The following is a 16,542-nucleotide window of genomic DNA, read 5'->3' as shown; positions in this document are numbered from 1 at the left end:
TAATTTTTTCAGAAAAGTCTGATTCGAATTGTTTTGGATGTGCTGTTTTTCTGTAATCGATTCATTTCTACGTCTATTTCTAGCATGGACCTTGGCTGTGACCTGGCTACCTGTCCAACTCCCTTTCTAATTGGATCTCTGGTACCACAGGATTCCAAGTTAAGACCCGACGTCTCAGAGTATGATCAGGTGCTGATCGTGGATTTGGACAACAGGGCATCTTTCGTCAAGTCGGTAAGTCCAGTTGGGTGAGACGGGTTGAAAATTTGGAGTTGTAGTGTTCTGTGTATACAGTGTATCGAATAATACTCAATTAATCAAAACATGTCATTTTAGCTTCGATAATGAATTTTCTATTCAAATTTTAACACATCGAATGAATTATTTGTCAGTTTTCTAAACTGACAGTATTTATTTTACGACAGTTTATTTTTTTAGTGTGGGGATGAGAAGAAGTTGTTGCCTGAAAGGTATTTCACTTCCCTCAAGCGACTAGTGTTCGACCGCAAGAGTCTGCAGAAGACCCACACCGTCGACATAGGTAACACACAACACAACACTGCCAATAATTTTTTCATTAATAATAATAATTACCCTTGCGATAATAATAACAATAAAGATGCTAGTTAATAAAAAGGTTAGTTCTTTGATACTGCTTTCTTCCAACTGTCATAAAACTACATAATTTGATAGTATTGTGATAATATTTCTTGTCTGTTCACTGAGTGGTTGCATGTCTGTTCGTGTTTAGCTACCACGGGGACTGGAGAGTACATCTCAGAGTGCTTTCTCCACTTCTTTGTCCAGCTACTCTATCAAGTGGACGCGCATGTAGAGTATGACCCCACCCGCCCAGACGGACCTCTCTTCATGGTACGCCGATAATCATTTATTCATCTAACCCTCACCGCCGTGATACACATCTTAACACTAGCGAAGGCAGTGTATAAGTATGGCTCTACTTTTTTCCAACCCAATTCGCAAATAAACGGCTCATTTGATAGCACGTGGCAAAAGTTTTACTAATTCGAGGCTTATTTCTACTTTCTTATTTCACTTTATAAAGCTGCTTTTTGTCGTTTTTTGTCGCTTCTGTTTGAGACGCTCAGATTCGCCTCTGTGTGTATACTCAAGTGAAACCTGTGCCTAAAAATGGCAATTTTGATTTAATAAGTTTCGTGGACTCATAGCTCGTAAATTTTGAACATTGTTTGCAGTGTTTACACAAGCAAAGCTTGTGTAATAGTATGAACTCTTTTTTTTCAATTTAGGTCGCAAATATTGTTGCGACAAAATGTGTTCATTTTGATCAATAACCAGCTATTAAGTACAGCCAATGCTAAGGATATTAATACATACTATTATATTACAAATAACACTTCGACTTCAAGGTATCATGGATCTGTAGCGTAGAGGTAGGGAAGGAGACCAGCAACAAAATAAGAGGGTTCGAACCTGGGCAGGGTTGGATGTTTTTATTAAACTTTTTCGTATACTATCTAAAATGCGTCTGCTCTATATATTGAGGCATGTTAATTGGTAAATTTTTTTTTCAAATTGACTGGTACTGCTAATGTGTCATAATTGGCTTGCGTCACTTTGCAATTATGTAGACTCATAATTGGCGTGCGTCACATAGCAGTTATGTAAACTCATAATTTGCGCGCGTCATGTAAGAAAGTTTGTTGACTCAAAGTTTTACTCATTCAGTTTTTCCCAGTAGCGTTATCGGTAATATATTTGCTTGTGTATGCGAAGTGCAACTTCGCCTCTGTGTAAATTTTGCAATAATAATATAAGTGTTTTGGAGTCGATGAACGTAGTTCAGAGTCTTATTGAGTTCGTGATGGCTTTTTTGTCTATTTTCAGGAAAAGTCTTAAAATGGTCTAATGGCGATAAAAGTGCATCCATACATATATATATGCATTTTTGAGTTCAATTTAAGTTAATTAGCTAGAAGGTAAATAAAATGCACTCTCATATTATGAAAGCTGCAAAGGCGCAAAAAGTTGATTGATTTCCAGTTTTGAAAGTGAAATTTAATTTCTAGGTATTTCGAGGTATTCCTTTTAATCCAGTTTTTTTCTTCAAATTTGGTTACTTTTATCAATTAGTGCCAATTATAAATTGCTCTTGAAATACAAATGTTCAAGTCCATATATTTTTAAGGCTCGATGAAGGTAGTTAAGACTCTTGTATAGATTGCGATGATTTTTTTTCCAGGATATGTCAAAATTTGTTCAGGCTTTTTGAAATTTGACTTTTGATTTTTTTTTTCGAAATTTCAGCTCATTTTTTTTTTGTTAAAAAGAAGGCAAACTCCACTATCAAACAGGGAAAGTGTAAAGGTCACTAAAACGTGAATGACTTCTAATTTGTCATTTAATCGAACATGACATTTAATTATTAGACTTGCCAGGGAAGTAAAAAATCTTACCAATTGATCCAGTTTTCTCAAATTGGGTTAAGCGTATCAAAAAAGTGTCAATCATTAATTGTTCCAGAAATTTAAAAATTCAAAGAGCTTTAAGGCCATTTTATTGACTTTTTCCAAGTGTCTGTTGGCTATGTTTTCGTTTGAAATTCGAAAGTTGGAGTTTTTTCAAAAATCTGGTCGATCTACTTTTTGGACGTTTTCGCAATTTTATTGTGGCTTTCGTCTTATCTCCCGCCGGCTGGTTTGCCAGCTTTGTTTGTTGTATCGTAGTGGTACGAAGCTCTGCTTTGCCACTGTGTAAAATTTTGTGACGAAAAATTGGGATACTGAATACCTGTTACAATTCATTGTGTGATCTTATTTTTTGTTTGCTGCAGCGCAACAGCTACATTCAGACAAGATCCAAAGAACTTCGTCCCTTCCTTCGCGACTTCACAGACACAATGTTGTTCAATCGCTTTCTGCAAAACAGAAGTCCTTTTGAAGTGACTCGTTTCAACAGTCGACTTACAGAGTACCATCTACACAGAGAGAAAGCGGCACGCACGCAACGCAACAGAAAAGGCCCCAAATTATTCCCCAAGTTCTCAAGACGCAAGTCAGTGATGAGTTACCAGCCCAATAGCAGCAGCAGCAACAGCAATCAGGCGACTCGTTGAACAACTCTGATTCATAGATTCGAAGTCGCTCGGAGGACCCGGCCTGCTCAACTCCTCGGAGTAGAAGATGCGGTTGACGTAGTTATTAGTTTAAAACTTTAAACTTGTTCATAAGTCTTATTCGAAAAGCTCGGAATTTCATTTTTGATTCTCTTGGTTTTGATTCTCTGGGAGACTACATGCAGCTAGGCAGCATGGAACTTTTAAACAATTCATGTGTTTTAGTTCTTGTAGTATTTATTTCTACGCTTGCGAGAGCAAGTGTATTGCGATCGGGCTACACTCTTTACCCTTTCTAAGTTCACAGATTTTGCACACGAGAAGGCATTGTTTGTTGCTGAAAAGAAATTAAGGCGTAAAGTTGATGTAGAGGCAATATCTCAGATGGGGCAGTACAAAAGTGCCGAAGTACAAGAGTGCCGAAATGAAAACTTTGTTCAACAGTGCCGAAAATAAAAACTTTGTTCAACAGTGCCGAAAATTTGATTTGAACAAATTCAACGTATTAAGCGCGGCAATCAAAAATTAAACAGCGATCGTTTACAATCTTAAGTGGCACTCAAAGAATTTGGGAGAGAAAGTTTGCAATTTAGAAGTTTTGGCGCCAAAATAATTGTTTAATTTGCTGTTGCAGACATTTTGGCGCCGAAATTGGAGTGATTTTCTTCGATAATTAGCGTCAGTAATTTCCCGCTCTTTAGAAAATGCGTGTAAATAATTCTGAAAATTTCCCCGCCTTTTTCGGCACTGTTGAACGCCCCTCTCAGATTTGTCCATCGTAGTTCTATGGCTTCAGCTTTCGGGTTATTTGGCAAGTTTCGAATATTGATATTTTTGGCTGACTGTTTTTTGTTCCCCTACATGTCCTTTGTTTCCCTAGATGTCCTTTTTTTTAGCCGGCATATAAATACACTTTGGTTGACAATATTATGCGAGCTACGTATTGGACATTTAAGTGTCAAAGAACGAAGTGATTTTCAATTATACGGTAAACTTCACTACCGAAAAGCCAATGTGTTAAGTTCACAGAATGATTTCTAGTTTCGAAAATGGACTCGAATTTTCTCATTCCTAGCCGAATGAAAATATTACCTAATGACCCAGATTTTCGTTCAAGGCATTATCATAAATTCGTTGGGGCTTAACTTCAATTTTTAAAAGATTGACTGTCGGTTTTTTGATATTCACGGCAATCCTCTACTGGGCAACTATAGAGTGCAATTTTAGTGCTCTAAGAATCAATATGCATTTGCCGCAAAAAATTAATTCAGTTTCTCAAAAACTACCCCAGCAAATCTGAAATCATCAAAGGCTTCTAACAAAAACATGATTTTAGAATCTTATTAGTATCTCATAAATTGCTACGCCTGGTTTTTTTAGACTATATTTATGACCTTAGAAAAGCCCCAAACTTGAACCGTTGATCGTTTCTTCGAAAATAATTTAGTCTCGAAATCTACTGAACCGAAAAAAAAATGATCAAAATTTCAATAGCAAGAAACGGTGTTAGGAGTCTTCCTTGCATGAATGAAAACGTCTGTTCCTTTATTTTCGCAAAAAAAGATATAGAAAATGACTCACTTGGAATAATCTACTTTTTGATATTTTGACATTTATCAAAAATTTTTGTTGGGAATTATCGTGCCAAATTTGTGAAAAAGGGCTGAAATTAAGTAGTGCGCAATTTTTTTTCTTATTTTTACGCCTCTATTTCCGTGGAAAATCTTTTCTTTTTCTCGAAAAATAATTTTGGAAAGCTATCAGCAATTGAGTTACGATGTGAAATATTTGACAACTTGACCATTTTTTCAAATTTTAGCCATAGAAAATCTCAAGTTTTTGAGGTTTTCTTGTTATTTGGAAACGTTTTGACTTCTCTCAAAAATACCCAGCCAAAGCTGTTAATAAGGGTACAAAAAATAATTGGTTGCGCATGTTTTTTTATCTAGCTGCGTTGCCTTAAATTCGGTAGAAAATTTTTTTGTACAAAATAGTTTTGAAGATCTGCTAGTTTTTTTTGGAAATTTGACTTTTTCGAAAGCCACGCCTGCAAATCAAATCAAAGGAACAAGTTGTGCTAGATTTCTCTGCACAAAAATTTGTGCCCTAGTTTTTGATGGAACATTTTTGTGGCTTTAGAAAACTCCTAAGTTCTGAAATTTTGCCTGTTTTTTGAGAACTTTTAGATTGTTCTCAAAAATTAACTTACCGAGTTGAGTTCAACCAAAGCAACACGTGCTATGAAATTTTGCTGTTAAAACGTCTAGGCCTCATTATTTTAGAGAAACAACTTTGAACCCAAAAGATTATTTTTCCGAAATAGTGAAAGTTCTGATTTTCTCGAAAACTACCGTGACAACTGTACAAGTAAGGGTTCATTGCAAGGAGCAAATCAAAGAATCATTGCAACGAATCAGTGCATAGGCTAATTCTACTAACTCTGACAAGGAATCTGTGCATACAATAAGGGACACATCCAATAAGAGACATTTTGATCCATTTTGTAGCCCTTCCTCAAATTCTTCAAAATGCCAGTTTTGAGGATAAGAAATCAATCAAAAGGAGATTGCTTAATGATTTCCCTCGCTAAAACTTTTTAGCATTTTTTTTGTATAAATAACCAGCCTAGAACTTTTCAATTATAAACGTTTTGAAAACTGCGCATCAGTTAACATTTCGCATCAGTTCATTTCAAGTTATCAATCAGTTACCTCCAGCTGCGACTGAACCCCTAATCTGTTTTTTTTTGCTGCCCTAACATCATAACTTAATTGTTTTTTGGTTGCTTTTGTTTGAAAACTGTGAATTGACCATGGCGAGGTCGCTAGGACGGGTGATTCCTAATCTCGAGATCAAGGGTCCAACCCCGGAACCTAGGAGTGGTTTTCGTCTCATAGTTTTTTCTTTTCTTTCATTGTTTAGCGATTGACCTTTTAAGAGCTACTTTTTGTCGCTTTTTCGCATGTACTTGCGAGGATCACCTTCGCCTCTGTGTTTATAATAACAATTTCGTTAACGAAATCACGTGAATCATTTAATAGCTTGATTTGTAACACATCCAAATTTCTTAACTTCAAGTAAACTTGACCTTGCTGTAACGTCTACACCTGTGAAAGCAAAGACGTTAGATTCAAATCCGGTTGGTACAAAAATTTTTTAATAGAGTTTTAGTGTTTTTTACTGTAACTTATGGCCATGGTAAATTTGGAGGTACTTTGATACTTTCATAGAATATGTACTGATGCAAGAGGAAGTGTTTTTTTTCGAAACTTCAGAAATTATACTTTTAGCAAAACCGGAGCGGTTTATCTACCAAAATAATTGAGTAAGAGCTGATGTAGGAAAGATGTTTACTATCTGTCAAACAATTGAGTTCTCAATCTGATCGGCCGAGTAGTGTTCGATTAAAAGGGCTGGGTAGTGTTCGATAAAAAATGAAATAGTTTCCTAAAACGGTGAATTTTTCATTAATAAGACTTTTTGCAAAGCTATAACATTTTTCACAACAATTAGGGCTAAGTGATTCTGCCGGAAAAAGAAAAGATCACTCAACGTGTTATTTCGATTGAGCTTTTAATCTTAGATTTGGCATGGTAATTTTTTGGCGAAACGAAAAAGTTTTCGAGAACAATTTTTCAAGAACTGGACTTTGCCAAGTCCATATCATTTGGTGCAGCCACTTATGCAGGAGAGTCTCTAGTACATATAGTTATTGTGATTTCAGGAGTGGCAGAGTAATCTTTGGTTGAGTTCAGAATTGGCAGAGTAATTTTTGAGAGAGTAAAAATTTCATAAAACATTCTAAAAATTTCAAAACGGACGTAGTCTCCAAACATAAGGGCGTAGCCGTTTATGCATGAAGAATTCCTTCAACCTGCCCTGCGTTGGAAATTTTTTTGAGTTCAAAAAATTCTTTTTTTTTTCTACAAAAAAGGAGGTAGGCGTTAATGCAGGAATGATTCTCGCAATCTTTCCTTCTGATAAAATATTGGTCAGATTTGTAGTTTATGAGAAGGTAGGAAAAACGTTGAAAAACAGCCTAATTTGAAAAAAGTACTAGAGCAAAAGCAGTTCTGCAGACGAGATCACTGCAACCTGTTTTCCCGGTTGCACCCCTTACCTCGGAACTTGCAGTACTTATCGAAAACCTTGGTAAAGTTTAAAATAATTGATTAAAATATCAAACATTTGACTTTTTTCTGAAGTCCTCTTCAATTATTCTAGAAAAAATTGGCGAAGTTTTTTTTGCAGAAACAATTTCCTCTATTAATTTATAAAAAAAAACCAAAAAATCAAAAAACGATAAAATTTTCTAAAAGTGGAAATTTTCCGAAGCCATAACTGTTTTCTACAAAAAAAACCAAAGCGTAACCGCTTATGTAGAAAAAAATCCTAGTAACATGGTCTTCCACATGAACCTTTCTCCTCCGAAGTGGCCGAATGGTTTTCTAGGAAAGTGAAGAACTTTTCGAAAAATGACCAAACCCTAAATATTGACTTTCCCCAGTCAATAACCTTTTGTGATAAAAATTAGAGCGTAGCCACGCCTGCCAAGATAATCAATAAAAACTCAAATTGTCAACTATTGATTTTTCGAAATCTATAACATTTTTTGCAACAATTAGGGCGTAGCCGCTTCATCATGAATGATTCCTAGAAACAACTTTTCCTTGGCTAAACTTTTAATCTTAGAGTTAGCAGGTTGGATTTCAAGAAAAATGGAATAATTTCCACGAACGAAAAAAAAATTCGGAAAAACAGATTTTTTTTTCAAATATATTACTGTTTTCTTCAAAAATTAAAGAGCTGTTACTTCTGCCCTAAAAAACCATACAATTTATATATTCGATTGGCTCCTCAATCTCAATATTGGGAGGGTAATTTACGAGAGAAATAAAACATCTGACTATTTTCAAGTTTATATTGGTTTCTCTACAAAAATTAATGCGTAGCTGCTTCTGCAGGCAAGATTCTTTCAGATTGTTTTTCAATGGAACTCTCGACCTCAGTTTTGGCAGCGAGGTTTTCGAAAAAAAAAAATTCCCAAAAATGGTCAGGTGTTCAAGAAAAATTTCTATGGCAATAATTTTTTACAGAATTTACGGCGTAGCATTTTAAAAGGAGAAAATTTCTACAGTCTGTTTTTAACCATTGAATTCAGTTTTCGCATGATGGTAATTTCAGAAAATATTCAATTTCAAAAAAATTGAGTCAAAATTTCCTCCATCGAATGACATTTTCTAAAGCCATAAGGAGTAGGATAATTTCAAAAGAAGCTAGAAAAACAGGGAAGCAGCTCGTTTTCCATATAGTAAAATTGAAAATTTTTCCTAAGCACCTCAAAAAACTGTTAAAAAATAAAAACAAAAACATTAATATTTTATTATGAACATTTTTATCTAACAGAAGTTTATAATGAAGTTTGTATCTTTTTTTATTTTTAAAGCCCTGAACTTGTATTTTTTAAAGCTTTTTGAAAAATGTAGAGTAACTTTGCATTCGGGGGTATTTTTATTGTATTCCATACAAAATCAGGTACCACAAAGAAAAACGGGAATGAATCGAGTGATATACCAACTTGAAGACCTTTGAGTCGTGATTTGAACAATCTTAAATTTTTCAAACCATTTTCTCATTATTGAGAAAACTGGTTCATAATTTTTGATTTTTATTTAAATTTTGGGCAAATAAAGCGAGTGAGCAGGTTTTTTAAAGCTTAATTAAGCTTAATTGAAGTCTGGAAAACTTAATTTTAAGCTAGTTAAGTTAGTTTCTGGAGTTGTTAGCGGCAGTTTGGGAACCAATTTTTCAAAAAATGCAACATTTGGAAAGAAAATGAAATTTTGATTTTTTTTTTCAAATCAATTTTTTTCAAAAATTTTTCTACAAATTTTCTATTTTACTATTAATATCGAATATACAATATGGTACATTTTTCTACAATTTGCCTATATAACTATGAATGTCGAATATCCTGATATTTCTTATTTACGTCAGATCCTTTTATCACATCACGCAGAGAAAGCTACACTACTTTGAAAAAATAACTTTTCTTGCAGAGTTTTAAAAACTATGGTCGGAGCATTCGGTACTACTTGCACAGTAACTTACTATGATTGTGTTGAAAATGTATGTTTTTTAATTTTTTTGTGTTATCTGGACCGTCTTTTAAGTTTGTGTGGCATAAATTTTTGTTTGAAGCCAAGTTGTTCACCTAAACGTGCTTTAATATTTTTTGTTATTCCACCAAACCGTCGTAGGACCGTCATAAAAATGCATTTGAAAAACGCACGAAAACACTTTTTCATACAATCGTCTTCTAGAGCCGCATGCGAACTTCGAAAGAATTATCTTTTGTTGGATTAGTTGAGATTAGTTTTTTTTTACCTCATTGACACGGGATTTTTCTTTGGTCCAGAAAAATAAAGATCTTGGGGGATCCCCGAGAGGAAATTATTTATTCTCTACTTTGAGGTTAAACTGTGCACTTGATATGCGCACAATTTAATGTCTGCAGGTCACTAGAACCCAGAGACAATTTTTTAAACATAGTCATAATTCAAGTGGATTCCACCTACGAAGTTTTAGTGGATTCCACTGATAATTATTTTTTACGTAATTTTTGTTGGCACATTAATTTTTTTTCGGGTTCCGCAATGAGCGAATGTAGTTATTGAATCTGGATTCCGCAAATGTAAGTGGGTTCCGCAAAACTTTATGTGGATACCGCTCACAATGTGCGGAATCAGCTTACATTTTGCGGATTTCATTTACAGTTGCAAACCCGACAGCTTAAATTTACTAAATACAAAGGTTAATTTTTTTTTTGTAAATTTTACAACATTTGTGGCGGTTTCCGCAAAACTGCCTATTGTTAGAGCTACTTTGAGCCATACAGTATTTTAGTTATTTTTCCGTGGAATTCAAAACAGCAAAGAAGATTTTAAAAATTAGCCATTTTGCGAATTCCTAGACAATATTGTATTAAGCCTGTTGTAGAAACCGCTTCTAATTCACAAAATACACAGCCTGGTCTTTGATCTCGTCCAACTACATGCAGGCACTTCTCAAGGAAATCATAATTTCAGTCAACTGTGAGTACATTATTTAAAAAAAAAGAAATCGCACTCTTAATGGAATTTTCATTGTTTCGAGGTTTGAATGCTGTTGAGTTTGATTTTATGAGTTTTGAGTGTTGTTGACTTTGTTGTAGGGGGAAAACTAAAATTTTGAATTTTTTGTTATAGTTTTTTGGGCATAGAACTATATTTATGCAATCAACCTCAATGTTAAAAAAATAAAAAAAATAGTTTGAAAAAAAAGTAGCTGTCAGCTGAGCAGAAAAAATTGAACAAATTTAACAGTTTTTCCAGACACTTGTTTGTTTAGTCCTAAAGTATTCATGTCAACTTTTTTTATTAAAAAATTTCCCTTAAAAACAGAGAGGTAATTAAAATTGATTTGAACAAAAAAGTTTGGCATGAATCGATAAAATGTCCAACAAAAAGGTTTTCTTTAGAAAACGCTGCTCGAAAAAACTCATCAGCGACACTGTTGGATGGCACCATGGCCAAAAAAACGTTAAGTTCCCAGAAAATGAAGGGGTTTTTAGAGTTTTGTATCTACACCTTCAGATTTTTGCGACAAACCACCAATCTGACCACAGAAGGGGCTCTACCGTTCGATCATTACTAATTAAGTTCACTTTTCCACAATGATTTCGGAACTAATTCGAAATAATTTTATATATTTCCAGTTATATTATTGATAATTACCTCTGTAAAACACTAAGAACTAACCAATCATGATACATGACTAAAAATTACTATAAATTGTAGGGCTGAAACCATTTGTAGTTTCAGCAAGAGAAGAATAAATTCAACTTAGCAAACATTTGTTCTTTCTTGATTCTAAGCCTCGCAACAAACCAGTTTTTATCAGATCTATTGAGACTAAGAAATAGAAGGTTAAGATTGGTATTAGACTATGAAGTTGCAAAAACCTATTCGGTCAAAAATAAGATAGCGTGACGAACAGACGGTGTACCTTATCCAAATTTAACTATGAGAAAGCCATCCCGCACTTAAAATTATCTGATTGATATTTAGCAAAAGTAAATAGGAATAGACAAATTAGATCAAAGAACGCCCAACACATTGAGAAACCAAATTGATATTAAAATTAGATAATTTCAACGTTTCAATAAATCTAATCAAACAAAACGAATAAAAAGGCTGACACCAGGTCGCAACCAGAACGACGGACTGAGCCTCTACATCGTGAAACTAAAAAGCAGACTACAACGATTATTCCTCTACAAAACTATTTATTTAGTACATTTTCATCATTGAAATGAATTGCAATAAATAGAACAATAAGATTATTTCCGAGCAATATATTTGTTTTCGATTACAACTAATAATTATAGAAATACCCAGTCGACTATAAACCCACCAGAGAGAACTTTCAAATTTATTGAAAAAATAAAAATACAAAATTTTAGTTAGTTAAGCATTTCTGATTAGTTTAAGAAATATTTAAAATTTTAGTTGCTTCTGGAGGTTTTTTACTGTTATTGTTCTTCATCACCTAAAACAGACAAAATTAATTTAGAACAACTAACATTATTTAAGTTTAAACCCTAACCCTTCTTTAAATCATTAATTGTTTATCTGTTAAAATTTTTTTCAAGGCCTAAGTATTAGAAGGGTGAGGGAGAGTGGGGGGGGGGTGCCTGCGGACCCCCATGTATTAACATAGGCTATAGAGTATCCGGTCCGCAGGCTATGTATTAAGACAGGTTATAGATTTTCCAATGTATTAGGATAGGGAATAGGTTTCCCAATGTATTAAGATACGAGGTTTCAGATGGTAAGTTTCAGAAAAATTTTTGGCGCCCGAATTTTTTGAGCTCGATTTTGCCGATACTTGCGTTTTTTAGCTAACTTCTACGATTTGTGATATGTAAGGACTATCATGTCTTACAAAAATTCGGTATGGTAAGTTTCAGAAGGTAAGTTTCAGAAAATTTTTTGAAAATTTTTAAAGTTTTACTTGCAAATACATTTTTATCTTGAAAAAACAATTTTTTATTAAAAAATGAAAAATTTTTTTTTTGGATGGTAAGTTTCAGGTGGTAAGTTTCGACGAAAATTGAGTTTCGATTTAGAGTATGGGATCATAAACTAATATTTCACGGAATATTTTTTTTCTCGAAAGAATCTTAAATTCTTATTTCATGTTATTTATTTTCCCTCAGGTTATCTGGGAAAAATTGTCAAGAGGGATTATCTTTGACAGGTTAGTTATTCCGCTCCACGGGATATCAGGGGAATCTTGACAGCTCCTCACGGTTGATTACTTTTATATCCTACTTAATCTTTTTTCCGCAGGTTATCTGGAGAACGGATGACAGGTTCATTACACTTGTTAATTTTATGACTTAATTTATCTTTTTTCACATAATTATCTAATTTATTTTTACCTCAACTGGTTTATTTATTCTGTCATATTTCTTGCTACGATTCATTGCAGTTCTCTTTTATCACTTTGTCTTTAATCTTTTAAAAATTCTTTGAAATTTCCAAAATCCAAATTATCATCCAAATTTATCAATTGCTCAGCCACGGTAAAAGTTTACACTGAGAAAAACATAGTATCATTTTTTTTGGTTCTGATATTTTTGTGTAATAATTTTTCCATCTTTCTCAGAGTAAACTTTTAAGAAAATTATACAATTTACTAGAAATTGATTACAATTTTCGTAAATTTATCTACTCTATCGTTAGTTCTTTCAATTGGGGGACTACAACATCCATATTCCATCATCATTCTCCGTATTTCATCAAAGGGTTAGTTGCTAAGATGCTTTTCGTAAAAAGGAATTTAAAAAGTTAAATTACATAAATAATCAAACAATTCACTACATCGTATAGTAAAATTACTGCAAAAATTTACACTTACAAATAAAAAATTCACTCTTACATAAAATTACTGATAAAATTCAAAACATACACATCATGAACATTATTCAAGTTCTTCTGGAAGAATTTGAAAAGGAGAAATGCTGAATAAATTGCGTAAAAACCACACAAATTATCAGTTTTTTGTAGCTTTCGAGGAACCATTCGTCGAAACTTTTTTGTCAAAAAAGGGTAAGTTGATCTCTTTCTTCCCAAAGAATCAGCAAAGTAGTAGCTTTTATTCATTCGAGCAATCATAATCCATTGTTCTCCTCTATCATTGCTTGGGGCTGAGTTAATAATTGCAAAAGAGTATTTTGTTAGTTGAGGTACTGTATCAGAAGGGTATGATCCCATGTACTTGAACCTGAGCTCTGGAATTCTTTCAATAATTTGCAAAAGTGAAATGTTATCCATCTTTGCAATTGTAGGCTGATTTACAGCTAAAAATTAAATTGATAGTTTGATAGTGTACTTTAGGTTAAAAAAAGGAAGAATAATGACTTACACACTTTTAGGAATTGAATCAACAAAGTCCCATACACAAGCCTTATATAGTGGGCAAAGTTTATTGAATACTGTTTTACAGTCTAGATTGAAGAAGTGTCTCGGGTTTTCAACTAAACAGCATTCCTTCTCTATTTTTTCTGGAGCTTTAGGTCTGAAGAAAAACAATATAGATAGTACAGAGATAGTAACAAAGAAAAGTCCCAAAAAAGTTACAATATTTTTATAGGAACCTGAAAACTAAAAAAAAAATTAAACATTTTAGCGACTGTTCCGATTTGTCAATTTGAATATTTGATAGTCTTTCTCCCAAGACTATCACTTCCGTTACTTGCTCCAAGGGAAATTGGAAAAACATTTCTAATCTCAAGCTTTCTCCACTAAGTTCTGGATAATGCAAGTGTTCAGCGGCATCCTGTAGTGAAGTCAAGTCGAAAACTAGAATATAGTGATTTTGAAAATCTTCCATAGGAAGAGCTGGAAAATTTTCGTTAAACTGCATTGCTTTCATTGTTGTAACATAGGGTCGACAAGGAAAAGTTGTATCTAATGAAATAATTGCTCTTCCACCCCGAATAATTCTAAGCTCTCTCAAATGAAATTGTTGATAATTGAAAGGATTTTCATAAAAAGATCCCGCAACAGCCGAATTTGTATTCATTGCAACAGCTATCCTTCTGATTGGGGCATTATTGAAAACATTTTCCTGAATAAACTGGTTTTGACGAGATGGAATGATAAAGGTTCTTGCTATAGTTTCCATATAATTGTAATGAGCAGGTTCCCTTTCCAGATTCCATTGCAAATATTGATGAGTAGGTTCAGCTACTAAAATTCTTCTTGTAAACAGTGAACAATCAACTATTTTCAGACTGACAATTGGATTATCAGATAACATGTTAAAATTAGGTCTAGCTCGAATAAGTTTAATTCGAACTTTGGTATTTGGTAGCAACAGTTTTTCGCAAGTAAACAAATCAATGGCGAGCCTCCCATAGAGTGAAAAAGTTATCCCTGTTCCCAAGGAATTTGCTCTATCAGTGAATGGATACATATCAAATGCATCAGGATTTTCTTCAAAACTGCATCCATGACAAGCATGAATTCCTTTATTACTCACTGCTGACGAGTTGAATTCGTTCGATATCTGTGCCTTATGAGGATATAACCCATTGGCATTGTAAACCATTGTATTGTTAAAATAAACTTCACAGTTGGAGAATAGAGAATGTAGTAGATTGTTTACATAAGTTAAGTAAGTTTGTGGTTCCTCATCTGAATCTTCCTCCGATTTTGCTTTATGTTCTGCTTTTTCTTTTTTGAAAGCATCAAACAATCTTCCTTTGAATAGTGGAAGCTTTAAGCTAAGATGGGTATCACGCATATCCAAGTAGAGATTACGATCCGTTTCAAATTCAAACTCAATACTGCTTTCATCCAGAGAAGTACTGGGGAATACTTCTTGTGTGTAAGATGACATAATTGTTTCCAAAACTGGTACTTTATCAAAAATCTCCAAAAAAGAATTTGTAAACGCTCCGTACCCAAAATGACTACTTTGATTTACATTCATTTTATCTTGTCAAAAATGTCTTCGCGAGAGCGACTGATTTTTGAACTACTCTTTTGGGAAATGGTTCTTCTTGTTCTACGCTTGGATTTCTTTTTTCCACCTCCCAGCTGTTTTCGATCTGTTTTTGTTCCAACATCTTTTGCAAACGTTTTGAGTTTTTTTCGTCCACTGACAACTTCTCCAATCTCTGGAGCGGCAATTTCAAATAAATCTGCTCCGATTCTTTTTGCAGCTGGGACTATATATTTTTTTAATGAAGGGAATTGCAGTTCTCCCAAGAGTTTGTGCAAGAGCACCAAAACCTCTTCAACGCTGCCTTGCATGTCCACGAAAAATAGGAAAATTAGCTGAACTTTGAGCAACCATTTCGTATGAAGTATAAATCAAAAATGATTATCCGAAATCTTGCGAAACAAGAGGACAACTCGTGTAATTCCTACGGACACAAAAGGAATTTTTTCACCTGTAGTTTCCCTTAGTTCTATTTTTATGATGTGGAAAGATTTTTTTAATAATTTTTTAAATTGTAGATTTGTGAAGGATTGATAGTTCATGTACTGTCCTGTAGATATTATGTCTCCACTTTTTACTTTGGAAATGAAAGGAATACAACGCAGTAATGGAGTTTTTGTATCGCCTACTATATTATATTCTATAATATCACTATAAATCATTAAGGAATGTATTCTTATAATATCGTAAGAATACTGAGGATAATTTGGTCCTTTTCCTTTCATTATAACACCTGTCTGATTTTGTTCTAAATCACAACCAAAAATGTGACTCAAATCAGCACTTTGAATTATAAACACTGATTGATCCTCAGGTAAATGAATGGCAACTTTTTGTGTAATCTTATCTACTGATACATAAATTCCGTTATATTCATATTTTTGTGCGCCTATTCGTTTTCGAACTTTGTCATTCATGGCTACAACTATATCAACAATACTTGGATACAAACCAGGTTCAACATGCATCGGTTGAATCTTTCTTTTTTCCTCAGGACTTTCTCGTCCATCTACGAAAGTAAACTTTCCCTCTGTAACGTTTTGGTACAAAGAAGGGTACGATATTTCTGAAATAGCAACCTCCCATTCTCCTTTTAGATGTATTTGTTCCGGTAGAAAATTTGTAAAGGAACTAAGACAGTTATTCGGATAACAATTAAAAGAAGCATTAGAAACTAGCTCAATAGTAAAAGAATCCATGACAACTGATCGATAGAAACTCAATTTAAAAAATGACTTACCACTAATCTGAACATTTTCTCAGCTCTTTTTCATAAAATTTTCCCAGAATTTCTTCTTTTTCCAGATCTTTGATGATGTATGTTGGAGGTTTTTTTGTAGATATTGTCGAAATTTCAAAAATTTCATCTGTAAACTGTGGCTTGTATCCTT

General features: G+C 33.7%; 1 protein-coding gene across 5 annotated transcripts in view; it reads left to right on the top strand.

Annotated features, from left to right (window-relative positions):
* LOC134850921 (mucin-3B-like) overlaps nt 1-3,253 on the top strand; it is a 69,021-nt gene extending 65,768 nt beyond the window's left edge. For all 5 annotated transcript variants that reach the window (XM_063866725.1, XM_063866723.1, XM_063866727.1 and 2 more), the window contains 4 exons: nt 84-234; nt 439-541; nt 752-873; nt 2,816-3,253. In XM_063866725.1, coding sequence (XP_063722795.1) covers nt 84-234; nt 439-541; nt 752-873; nt 2,816-3,097 — 658 coding nt within the window. In that variant the 3' untranslated portion in view covers nt 3,098-3,253. The remainder of the gene's footprint in view (nt 1-83; nt 235-438; nt 542-751; nt 874-2,815) is intronic.
* The last annotated feature ends 13,289 nt before the right edge of the window (nt 3,254-16,542 follow it).

The sequence above is a fragment of the Symsagittifera roscoffensis genome, chromosome 7 (assembly GCF_963678635.1).
Source record: "Symsagittifera roscoffensis chromosome 7, txSymRosc1.1, whole genome shotgun sequence".
NCBI lineage: Eukaryota > Metazoa > Xenacoelomorpha > Acoela > Convolutidae > Symsagittifera > Symsagittifera roscoffensis.
Note: the sequence above shows the minus strand (reverse complement) of the source record. Positions and strands in the feature narration are given on the sequence as shown.